The following is a 12721-nucleotide window of genomic DNA, read 5'->3' as shown; positions in this document are numbered from 1 at the left end:
GAGTGCAGTGTACATGGGCAGTGAAGCCAGCGAAAGAACATTTTACTCCTGCCATATCGCCTGATCGCCGCAGTCATCCTTGTCGACCGACGAATGTCGTCGTCGTCGCCAATGTCATCGCTGTCGATGACGACGATTTCCACGACGGTATGGCCCTACTCTAGAAGTATAATCGAAAGGTGCACCATGATGCGACTGCCTTTAAACTCTCCCTTGTTAGACGGATGAAGTGTTTGCAGCAAAGTGGCACGCATTCTATACCTTGCCTTCTTTTCTGGAATAACTTTTATAATGATGCTGGTAGCTGATGGTAGAGTCCGCTGCACTCACTTTATATAGCAAAAGGCACTGATGGCAGGTAAGGTACTCGTCTATACATTATGCACAAAGAAAGAACACGATTTGCCACAATACCTATGAAAGGAAAGGGATTGGATATACCTAAAGTAAAAGGAAAGCTAAAGAGACCTTTGAGAACCCGCTGCGATGCATCGAATCGAATCGCATCGCATTGCATCGCAGTGTTCTTTATACCGGTAACCAGTATACCTATCACCTATCACCGATTCACGTCACATTGTCGATTGCAGCACCTGAAGATTGTATTGTGCAGTCATTCATGATGGCAGTTCACATAGACTTTTGTATAGCAACAAACCTCAGTGCAGTGCAGTGGCATTGTATAAGTACTTATCGGGTCTTTGTGGGCACGCAACTTGCTGAATATTAAATTGAATATGTACCTATGTAGGAAGGTAAGCCCTTTAAGTACTAACATAGGTCTAGAATTTCTTTGGGAATCACGTTTTCTTAAAGTTTTTTTTTTTTTTGTTGTGAGTTGGCTTTTTGAGAGACACACGTTTTGTACATCTTCCAAAGTTTAGTTACCCATGAAGTGAAAATAGTAGTTCTGAAAAAATATATATAAAATATCGAATGTCGTCAGGATGAGAAGAAATGTCTTTTAGAAGGCTTATCACTCAATCCTATGAAGTTACGTAAAGGTTATTTATTGAAAGGGGTTTATCAACTTCGTCATATTGTTGTAGCTTCACATTTATCAGTTTATCCTTTCACAACAAAAAACAATAACGATACAGTTGTTTCATGAACAAAGTGGGTTTTCTACTTAATCAATATTTTGAGTGTTTCGTAAATTTAAAAAACCGTGTGGAGGTGTCATGATAGTCATACCGAGAAGACTATTCGCAGTCTTTTTGATGAACTTGAGTCCACTGGTTTAGTTACTTAAAATGTGCACGAGAATCGGAAATAATACAGTGTACATCACTTGAAAGGACTTGACAGATAAAAGTTGAAAGCCAAGCCAAGTCATAAATTATCTTCAGCAAAAAAGCCTATTTTACGATAATTGAATTCTAATAACCAAGGGCGTTAAATGAATGTCGTACAAAGTTTCCAATATTTACTTTAGATACGCTATATTTCAAAATTTGTATGCTTCATCTGGCATTAACAAGAATAGTCAATTAGGTCCTATACTTTTTATATTTATTTTAAACGACATGAGTATCATTACAAATCATTTCCATATCTTTGTTTTTATTACCGACGTTTTTGATAAAGTTTAATAAGACCATTAGATCGATAAACAACTTTTTCCTGATTCAACCTGACCTAGATTTAAACCCGCAGTGTTAACCTTAAAGCGAGTTAAATTTTTAAGTGCTTAATCAATCAATTCCCTTCATTGAGGTTGTTGAAGACTTAAAAATACTTTCTACTTTTAATTCAGTTTTGGAAAACAGATCAAAGGCATTTGCCAATCTTTATATATTTTTTTCCAGTTGCTCCGCAAGGCTAACCTTGATATAATCTTCTGATCCGTCATCTATTTAAAGACCACCGTCAGTTAATTATAAAAATAATATACGGAACGCTCAGGCTTTATCAGTTGCCGAAACCCTCACAACTTCATTTCTGAGCTGCTGCAGTGTGGTATTGTCCGCTCTGTGGTTGAGAACAGAAGTTTTGTAGACCTTTTTCCATAATTTTCAACACACTTTCTTAAACTTTGAAGAAATAAGGCCGGATAATGGTTAACGAGCACCAAACGACCTAAACGGTGTTTTCTTGGCGTTTTTAATTATAACTCTGTGAAATTCAAAATATGGAAAGAACACTTCTCCAAATTGTAAAACGGCGATGACGAAATGAATTCCGCTGTAAGGGAGAGAGAACCACTTTACCTAGGCGAACATGGATTAACAATTCCGCCTGACTAAACTGAAGTGATACAAAGCTGCTGAAGCTGACAGCATTGCTGCCGAATTATTCAAAGCAGCAGGCGATGACTTTGTAGGGAGAATGCACCAACTCATCTGCAAAATATGGTCGGAAGAAAGCATGCCCGATAAGTAAAATCTCAGCATAGTTTTCCCAATACATAAGAAACGAGATCCTCTGAATTGCGCCAACTACAGAGGAATCAGTCTCTTTAACATTGCGTATTATATGAACATCTGAAGCTGTTCGTCAACAACCTTATAATTTCTTATCAATGTGGCTTCAGACCAGGAAAATCCACCATTGACCAAAATTCACATTACGGCAGATCTTGGAAAAAACCCAGGAGCTTCAAATCGATACCCAACATCTCTTTATCGATTTTAAAGCCGCGTATGACAGCATCTATAGGGAAGAGCTCTACAGAGCAATGTCTAGTTTTGGCATTCCTGTCAAACTTATCCGTTTGTGCAGAATGACGATGGAGAATGCACGCTACTCTATCAAAATCGGAAAAGATCTTACCGATGCATTTGATGTCAAAAAAGGTTTTAGACAAAGCGATGCACTGTCATGCGACTTCTTCAACATCGTTCTGGAAAGAATTGTGCAAAACTCAACCGACAACACTAGAGGCACAATCTTCCAAAGGTCCATCCAATTACTCGGATACGCAGATGATCTTGACATAATTGTAAGATCAAAGCGTGATGTCAGTGGAGCGTTTTGAGCATTGCGACGGAAGCGAAGAAGATGGGTTTAGTGGTCAATGAGGGCTAGACCCTGTGCTGTCATCAAAAAAGGACATTGAACGATGACGTCTTGTCTTGGATGTCTTGGACCAAACGTCACCATAGACAGCTATAACTTTGAGGTAGTTGACGACTTTGTCTACCTAGGCTCCGCTTAAAATTCAGACAACGACACCAGCGCTGAAATCAAAAGAATAATAACTCTTGCAAATCGCTGCTTCTTTGGACTTAGGAGGCAATTGAGTAGTAAAGTCCTCTCTCGAGCATCTAAAATTATCATTTTTTAGACACTCATCATCTCGGTTCTCATTTACGGTGCTGAGGCCTGGACCCTGTCAAAGACATATGAGAGCGTGTTAGGATGCTTCGAGGAAAAAATTTGTCGGGTGATTTTTGGTTCCAGCTGCATAGATGGAGAATGGAGGAAAAGATATAACGACGAACTGTACGGGCTGTACAGTCACAATGACCTAATTAACAGAATTAAAGTCTAACGATTTAGATGGCTCGTTCATGTAGAGCAAATTGAATGGATGGACGCTGCAGTAGAGGAAGATCGTGACTCAGCTGGTTGGATACTCATGATTGTTGAGGGCCAGGTCCACCCCGGACTGTAGCGTCACCTTAAGTAAGTAAATAAGTAAATTCCAAAAAGGATCTAGAACTATCAAGGGAGGTCTGAAAATATCAGGGGAGGTCTAAAGGTATCTATTAAGGTCTTGAAATATCAAGAGACGTCTTAAGATTATAACAAAGGTTTTGAACTGCAAACGAATCTCATGAAATATTAAAGGAGTCCTGGAAGTATCAAAGGAGTTCTTCAAATATCAAGGCTGGTCTGGAAGGAAAGTAGGAAAATATCAAGTAAGGTTTTTAAATTTCAATGGATTTTTCAAATATCAAGTTAAGTCTGACAATTTAAAGTGATATCTTGAAATTTCAAGAGAGGTCTTAAGATCCAAGATATCAAGACAGGTCTTACAAAATCAATGGATATTTCGCTTTGCTGAAGAGTCGCACTAATCATTTAAATGTTTTACGTTTCAGAATTGATTATCGGTCAAAATCAGAAGGATAATGGTGGATTTTTTATTTATTCAAATACCATATATCCACATGGCGGATAAATCAAATAAATCAATTTTAAACGTAACATTAAAAGGAATACAAAAATACAGCTCAATATTTTTGTATGAATCAAAAAAAAACAAAGAACTACGTTTTTGACAATTTTTCTGTTTAATTAAGTTTGGCAATGCATATTGTTTTGTTCAACTCTAGAAACAACAATCAAATTGTTTAAATGTTTGCTTTGCGTTTCTTGTGCCACGAAGTTAACTTCTCATTAAGTTTTTCTTATTTATATTTTTCGAAATAAGGAAAGAGCTACCCCTACGGGAAATCACAAGAGTTATCGATCCATGCTGACTAAGTTTTTATTTTCAAACATAAGGCAGCTAAACATATTCGACATTTGGTTCCAATAAGACCACGTTAAGCATTGCAAAGGTTATAATAATTAAATTGCATTCCAACAATTTCTGTCTTGAATTAGTATTTAAAGATCTCAAGCTCTTACAAAATTGACTTTTTTTTAACTTATCATAAGTCCCATGAGAGAAAACTCGTACGAAAAGTGATAAAACAAAAGGTCCGCAGTCTAATAAAAACTTAATTCATAAAATTTAAAATGAAATGTGGTATTTCTAATTTCAATATTGGAGTTTTATAACATCCTTTATCAACCAGGTAAAGGTAAAAAGGTAAAATTTTGAATAGATAATATTGAAAAAGTTAATTCACATCACTAACGTTCTTAAAGGACAAAACAATTCTTCTTTGTGTTTCGTCCTTTTGAATTATTGTTTCTAAACAGAAGGTAGACAACATTCACAGCTATACAAAATATTAATATTCAATCATAATTCCGTTCAACTTACAACTTTTCCATCGAAAGCAATTTAAATTATTATTAGGTGGTATAACCATTCAAGCCATTATCAAAATCAACACATCATCATCAGCATAATTTCAATTATTCATATGTCCTTTGCAAACCAAAATTTGTGTTTTGTCCCTTTCTTTCTCACTGCACGAAGGTATACCCTTCGACTTCCTTCATATCAACCTTAGACAAGCCACCAGTAGAAGCAGGGCCATGAGTCAAAGCAACAAAGTTGAAAGTGTCTGATTGATCGAAAGGACATTATAGTTGACCATAAGCGCAATGTATTTGGTTCAATATATATAATTGGTTGGGGTCAAGTTACCAACCACATGTTAATATTGTGTTTAGACCTTTTAGATATAGATTACTGTACATCAGTTGTATAAAGGAACCTACATGAATATACAAGAATTATAAGGGTGGGTTAGGTAAATCAATATGAGGATAAGGAATTTACGCGATTTGCATGTTACTTAGTGGGTAGACAAATAATTAACTTTAGATTAAATCAGCTTGAGTAAACCAAATGACAAAACCATAATATCAACAATCTGGGTAAGCTGCAAGTGGAAATACAAATAGGGGCTTCGATAGCTTGCTTGAGAGAATCTAAAGATTTGTTGAACCTTTTTCAAAAACAAAAGCTTACAATTATTTAAAAAATATTTAATCCTTTATTTTATCAAAATAATTAAATTAAATTGTTTTATGTTTTTTTTTTTTTCAGGACACACACAAAACCTTAGTCCTTTTATAAGGCATTGGGAGGCGGCAAATTACGATCGGGCACAATTGCATGCCGCTCATCAAAAACACATCGAACAAAAACGCCATCGTAGAAAAAGAGAATTACTCGCAGGCGAGTATGGGCCATCCCATACCATTAGACTAAGTTTTTTTGCCCACGATAGGTAAGTTGCAAACCCGCGTAAGGGTAGAAATTTAATTAAATTATACCAACCCTATACCACGTCATATACATTATACAAAAATACTTATTTTCAAATACCATCGACATAACAACATTGATGTTAATTTATTTATAGATTTTTATTTTGTTACATTTCAAAAATTGAGTTAAGCTGGCATTTTGTAAAATTGAATCAGAAAAGCCAACCCCATGTTGTAAATTAGATAAGAATTTAATAGGGGAGAATAGGGCAACATTGGGATCACACTAGTATGATGTTTATATATTTTATTGAAGCTAAAAGTGTTAAAATGTGTATGAATACATTTTTAATTCATAATTAATTTATCAATAATTTAAAATGTATATGCGTATATAGGGACGTTAAGCAAATTTAAAATTTTATTTTGTTGTTTTTTATTTTACTTTAAATTTGATGATAACTTTTTATTACGAAAAAATATTTAATTCTTAAAAAAATTTTTAAAATGTTTTGCAGTGTTTTGTAAGTTTTATTTTTTTACAATGGACTTTCGACTAGATTTTTCTAGCTATTATAGCGGATGTCAACAAAAGTATTCTAAGATGCATATTTATTTGACGATGTATTTTAAATTCAAATTTGTTTAGTATAACGTCACAAGGAATTTAATAGCTTCATTCTATCGTAATATGGAACAAACAAATTTCACTTTTTATAATATAGTCCAATCAAGCTTGACATACAATTTTTCAAATCTCGGAAAAACTTGCATATCGATCAAATTTTTTTACAGACACTAAAGACATCCTTATCAACAGTGACAAAAAGTTCAAAAAAATAACTTTTGAGCATAAAAAGCAAAACTTGTGTATAATTTTTATTTGGACTGGGACTTAAATGGATAGACTTAAAACGAAAGGCCATCTTTTGCTACTCTTGAAAACCACAAGGTCTGATTCATATAATTGTTACATCGCTATTTTCTCAACAAATGTTAAAATAACCGGTTACATTTCTCCCATCAAAAATTTCAACCGTAATACCCGTACTTCTATGAATGTAAAGCAGTTTATTCTTGAGCTCAATTTTGAACATTTTGTTAAGTAAGGAATTTGTTAAAGAAAAAAAAGCAAGTTTGAAATACTTTGCCCATCATGCTTGATATTTTATTTACAGCTTCCAGACATGCAAAACCAATAAGAATTTCTAATTCTTTCTTCGGTTCCTAATTGTTTTCACTGTTATCCAATAAATATAAGGGTTTTCATAACCCCTTGAGTGCGCACAATCTGAAGTGCGACAGTTGATTTTTTCTAAAAAATAACTAAACGTTAGCAACGATATTTTGCATTTGATAAAATAAGTTTGTTTTCAATATTTGTCCAATATTTTTGTCGAGAATTAATGTTTATCAATTTAATTTAACATTTCATAAAAGTTTTTAATTTGTATACAAAATAATACCGATTGGATTTGTCAAAAAACATTGACGCAGCATTTTTAAGGGTTTAAGGAAATTACTAGTTAGCAATTTGCTAAGTAGTAAATTGCTAATTACCTTTTATTAAAAAAATGAGCATCCAAACATGTCTCAAAAGTTACGATTCGTGAAAATAAACAAAGCAATTACTTTTAGACGGACCTATTAGTTGGACTTCCTAACTATTGACTAGACTATTTTGTCCACTTTCATATGGATTTAGAAAAATGATAAAAATTAAATTAGGCATTTCTTGATTTAAACTTTAGCAAATTGTTAAGAGATAATAAGATGTTAAAATCGTTTAAAATTAACTCAATCACCTTATTAGCCTAGTAAATAGGTAAAAATGGATATAACCAATCATTTAAAATTTTACACCATAAGCATCAAAATTTGAAACATTGAAAAAAATTTCAAGTCAAAACCTTAATTTTTTCGAAATATTTAAATATTTATTTTATTATTCAGTTACTTACGCCAAATTATATTAACAAGTTACACGATTGAATAGCCCGTTCAAATGATAAAACTTTATTATCAAAATGGATGTTCGTTAAGCCAAACCTTACGCGCATTGCGCCTATTTTTACGGTAGACGTGGTGGCCCTTCATAGTCTACTCTTAAATGTTTGTTGGCCAAATTTGAGACGACAGATTCAGTAAACAATCAGCCAACAACCATACGTTCAAGGAACGTAAGATCGCAGACTTCAACTTGGTGAATTTTTCGTCGACTTGGGACTACACTCTTACAAGATCCAGCTCAAAGTTCATGACTGGGCTTCAAATCGTTTGGAAGAGGATTCCAATTTTCGCTGAAAAATAATCTTTAGTGACGAGGCTTATTTTTGGATGAATACCTGGGTTAACAGCAAAATAACCGTACATGAGACGACACCAACCCACGCGAGGTTTTACCAGGTGATAATGCATCTTCAAAAAGTTACCCATTGTTGTGGATTTTGAGCCGATGTGGTGTCGTAATTAGGGCGTAATTTCTTAAAAACGAAGTTAGTGAGGCGGCCACCGTCAACAGCGGGCGCTACATAACGATGATAACTAATTTCTTATGGCCCAAATTGAACCATGTGTACCTAGACGACAAGTGGTTCCAGCATGTGCCACACATCAGACGCCACTATTGACATTTTGAATGTCATGCAATTTGACCCCGCTAGACTTTTTCCTGTCGGCTTTCTTGAAGGTCTATGCAAATAAACGACAATCGACCGATGCGCTAAAGGTAAAAATAACATAGGCCATCACTCAAATTCAACCGATTGTATGCGGAAGATTGGACTATTTGGATCCGTGTCACTGTAAGAAGCCGGGGCGGGAATTTGATTGTTGTCATATTAAACAGATAATGGCATACATGCGCCTTTCAAATACAAAAAAATGTTGCTAATACCTCTCACTAAAATATAATTAGGTGGCGCAACAGTCCTTTGAGAACCAGGGCCTAGTGACTTAATATTCTCATTCCCATTCCTGTGCTCGAGTACTGTTGTCAGGAATAGAGGGGACCAACTGTTTTAAGCCAAATCCAAACGGCTAATTTGAGAAAGCACTTTTCATAATAAGAAATACTCTGGGAGCATTTGTCAATTTCTCTCAAGGACAGTAACAGTGAAAAAAAATTAAATGGCACAGGCAAGGATTAAACAAGACCTCTGCCATGACAGTCTAACGCACTTACAAGCATACCACGGGTGTTACGAGTACCTCACCCACACCTTTTTTGATCCATTTCAACATCTACCCGCCCTTATTGAAAAAACCCTTTAGGTTCTTATTTTGTATACAAACATTTTTGTTAGTTATATTTTCCTAAAAATGTACTCAATAATATTGCAAACAAAATTTTTCATAAAAAAATTGTTTGAATGTAATATCTTCAATTTTTGACAAATTATTCGAAAATAAGTTTTTACCAATTTAAAGCAGTGTTTTGTTAGGTTTTTAAATTTAAAAAAAAAATCCGTTTCCTCGATTTTTGTTAAAATTGTACTAGAAGTCAAAAACTGTATTTTCCAATGCATAAAATCATTTCAGAGATAAAATTATCTTTTGTTGGTCAAATATTGGTGTTGATACACAGTTTTTTTCGATTTAAAATATATGACTTTAATGAAAAAAGCTTGTCCATAGCTGGCTCCTACTTTCTACCTCGCACCGTACAATTTCCGCGTCGAAAAAAATCTTCATCTTTAAAGGTGATCCATCAATAATTCCAATTTCCCAATTCTTTATAACATTGCAAGTGTTGCTGAGCCAGTTTATAAACCATTGATCAAAAAACTGGTAATCAGAGATAGCAATGTATGGAGAATATGGCGGATAGGATAGGTTTTACCGTCTTAACTTATTGAAGTACGTTTTGACCACTTTTGCAACGTGGGGTCGAGTGTTGTCGCTCTATCACTTTATCGTGCCTCTTGCTATATACTGAGCGTTTGTCCTGTCACTTGTGATTGTTTCACTAGGTCTTAACAGCTCATAGCACACGAATCCGAGCTGTTAACACTTAAAGCAAATCCTGAATCAATTGCTCTTGGCTTCAACATATACAGAATCCAAATTCCTTCTTTTTAAAGCATACCCATTTTGAGATGTTTTGAAATCCCACGCAAGACGAGTTCTTTCATTGATAGCGTCCTCACCTTACGTACTTGAATGCATTTGATGAGACTGTTTGCGTACAAAATTTCGAACTCGAGAACATGACATTGCGATGGTAGTGGAAGTCGAAATAGTTGGGTTCCCTGTTTCCGTCCGTTGTCTATCTGTCTGTTTGTTCTCCACCCTACAGCCTAAGCCATTGAGCTGATTGAGTTCAAACTTTAAAATTAAGGTTGTAAGCTGGGTTGCCGTAATACTTTTTTTTTCTTTTTTTTAAAAACGAGGATAAAAGTACGAATTTTTTGTCCAAAAATCGAAAATTTGAGTTATCTCAAAAATAAACTAATAGATTTTTATTAAATTTTCTCTTAACTTTTTGTCTTGACTTGGCTTTTTTCAACTTAGAAAAAAAAACAAATGTTTGTGTTGTTCCTAAAACGAAGCCCCACAATGTCTTAGCCAACTTTTTCAGTCTAAACGTTTTCCGCCAAAATATATTACGCCAGTTTTGGGCACGTTTCCCGAGCTCCCATTTAAAATAATAGCATTTTAATTTAATCCTTACCACGCTCCTAATTTCCCTCAGCTTCCTTTACTCAAAAACAATTTTCGCTCCTGGAAAAATCAGATTAAATTAAAAAATAGCTTCATTTTTGTTCTATTCTCCCTTTTTATAATTTTTGTTTTTGTTTTTGCGGAGCCTCATAAAATCAAAATGAAAAATAAATTGATAGCAAGCAAAGCAGACTAAATAAATTTGTCCGAAATAATTATATGAAAATTTTATTTGATCCCAAAAATATTTTGTTGGGTTGAGATTTTGAGCTCTTAATCCTTTGGGGTTGGCAAAAACATACAATCATACATCCAGACAGTTTATATTTTATAATAGATATAGAGACACTAAATAACCCTACAGCTATCCTGCTGGAGGCCAGGATACAGATGCTGATGCTGATGCTGAGCTAAAGGTACGCAACGCATAGCTCCACAGAAAAACAATAAAAATTGAATATTAACCTTTAATTTATTAAACTGTTGCTGATGTTGGTTTAAAGATTTGTCTGTCGTGTTGTTGTTTTTGTTTTGTATTGGGGTATTTTTCATATTCAAGGGCTAATAGAGTTTTAATCTTTTTTATGACCATAACCGAATGGATCCTGATAATGGGACAGGCAGCACGGCAGCACATCCAGAAACCCCAACATGCTGGGATAAAGGATACAACTTGTCCTGTCAAATTGTGCGTCGCTGTTTTCCCTTTGATGAAGTTAAGAGAAAAAATCACATTTCGGTTAATAAACGCAAATAAAACAGAAGAAAAAAAAAATGATATTAAATAAAAGGGAAAACACAACTTTAATGTAATTAAAAAATATTTTGTTGGGTATTTTATTTTTCGTTTTTGTCCTCATGATGCCTCGCCTCATGCTAAGAGCTCATCTTCTCGTGCTTCTGTCGGTCGGTTGGTCTCAGTCGTCCTCGTCGTCATGATGGTCCTTTGAGTTCTCTCCTGCTCTGATCCTGATCCTTATGGTCGTGTTGGTATGAATATGAAGAGAAATATTCAGTTAAATGTAGGAAAACACAGCTTTTTGAAATTTTTTCGAGACTGTTAATGACGTGAATTTGCTTTAAATTTTTGTGTTTAAAGCTTTGGGGCTTTACAATTTTGTTTAACATAAACATTTACATTAAAATATTTTCGTCTAGGAATGGGAAATGTCTGGTCAAATGTTTATTTTGATTGTAGGCGTTTACTTTTTGGGTAAAAAAGGCTAAACGGGAGAGATTTGATATATAAAAGGTTCTCTTTGAAAAGCTTGTGTATTTGGTAGCTCATTAAGAATACATTTTAAAAGACAATAATTAAGACGGAGTTGGGTTATTAAAAAAGCATTTCATAATATTGAGTTTTTATAGAAGGTTTTGAGATATGAATGTATTATATCTTAATAGTTTTGGTTATATCTTTAATTTAATGTTATTAAAATAAATTTTAAAGAAAGTATCTTATTCCATTTTAAATAGTTCTTTTAGAACAATATAAATATTGAAAGAGATTTTTCATGAAATGTATTCACTTTTTCATTGAATTTGTATTAACATTATTTTGTGTATTCAACACATTTTTATCAAACCCCTGGAAAAATGTTGTAATCTGGCCACCGGAATAAGATTTTTGTTGATAAAAACTGTTAAACGCTTTGGATTGCGATATATCTAATGCAGCTACGTCTTTTATCCGAAAATTTGCTTAAAAAACCTGCGATTTGAATCGTATGTGTATTGAAAATGCATCCACCCACACTTGTCATCCACATATTCAAAATTAAGAAGTCAAGGGCTTTCGAACGGGATTGATCTGATTTCTGCTGTTTTTTCCCGCTAAAATATAGCTCTTAACACGTCTGTCATATACATAATCGTAATTAAGGAGTCGAGGGCTTCCAAAAGAATCCAATTTCAAGTGGTTTTCCAAAAGTCCACAAACGCTTAAATGAAAAATTCCACCAACTAGACGTCTCTTGAAACCATATTTGAGATCAGCTAGACGTAGGCGTTTAGATGCAATGTATTTGAAGTGGTTTCCTTCCCTATTTATTTTTCCGGAATTGTACTTTCAATGCACTTTTTCTTACTTCGTGCCGGCAGAAAAACGTTTCTGTTATCGCCTTTACTAAGAATACCAATAACTTAAATGTCAACTGGTTTCCTTTCACGTTAGAAATGAGCCCTCAGCCCTTAAACTATAATGGAAAATTTTTCTATAAGA

General features: G+C 34.2%; 1 protein-coding gene across 1 annotated transcript in view; it reads left to right on the top strand.

The window, feature by feature from the left end:
* The window catches only part of LOC129940919 (uncharacterized), a 480879-nt gene that overhangs the window by 214618 nt on the left and 253540 nt on the right, over nucleotides 1-12721 (top strand). Inside the window, exon 3 of the mRNA XM_056049447.1 lies at nucleotides 5675-5858. Coding sequence (XP_055905422.1) covers nucleotides 5675-5858 — 184 coding nt within the window. The remainder of the gene's footprint in view (nucleotides 1-5674; nucleotides 5859-12721) is intronic.

This window comes from Eupeodes corollae, chromosome 1 (genome assembly GCF_945859685.1).
Source record: "Eupeodes corollae chromosome 1, idEupCoro1.1, whole genome shotgun sequence".
Lineage (NCBI taxonomy): Eukaryota > Metazoa > Arthropoda > Insecta > Diptera > Syrphidae > Eupeodes > Eupeodes corollae.
This window is presented reverse-complemented; position numbering and strand designations above follow the sequence as displayed.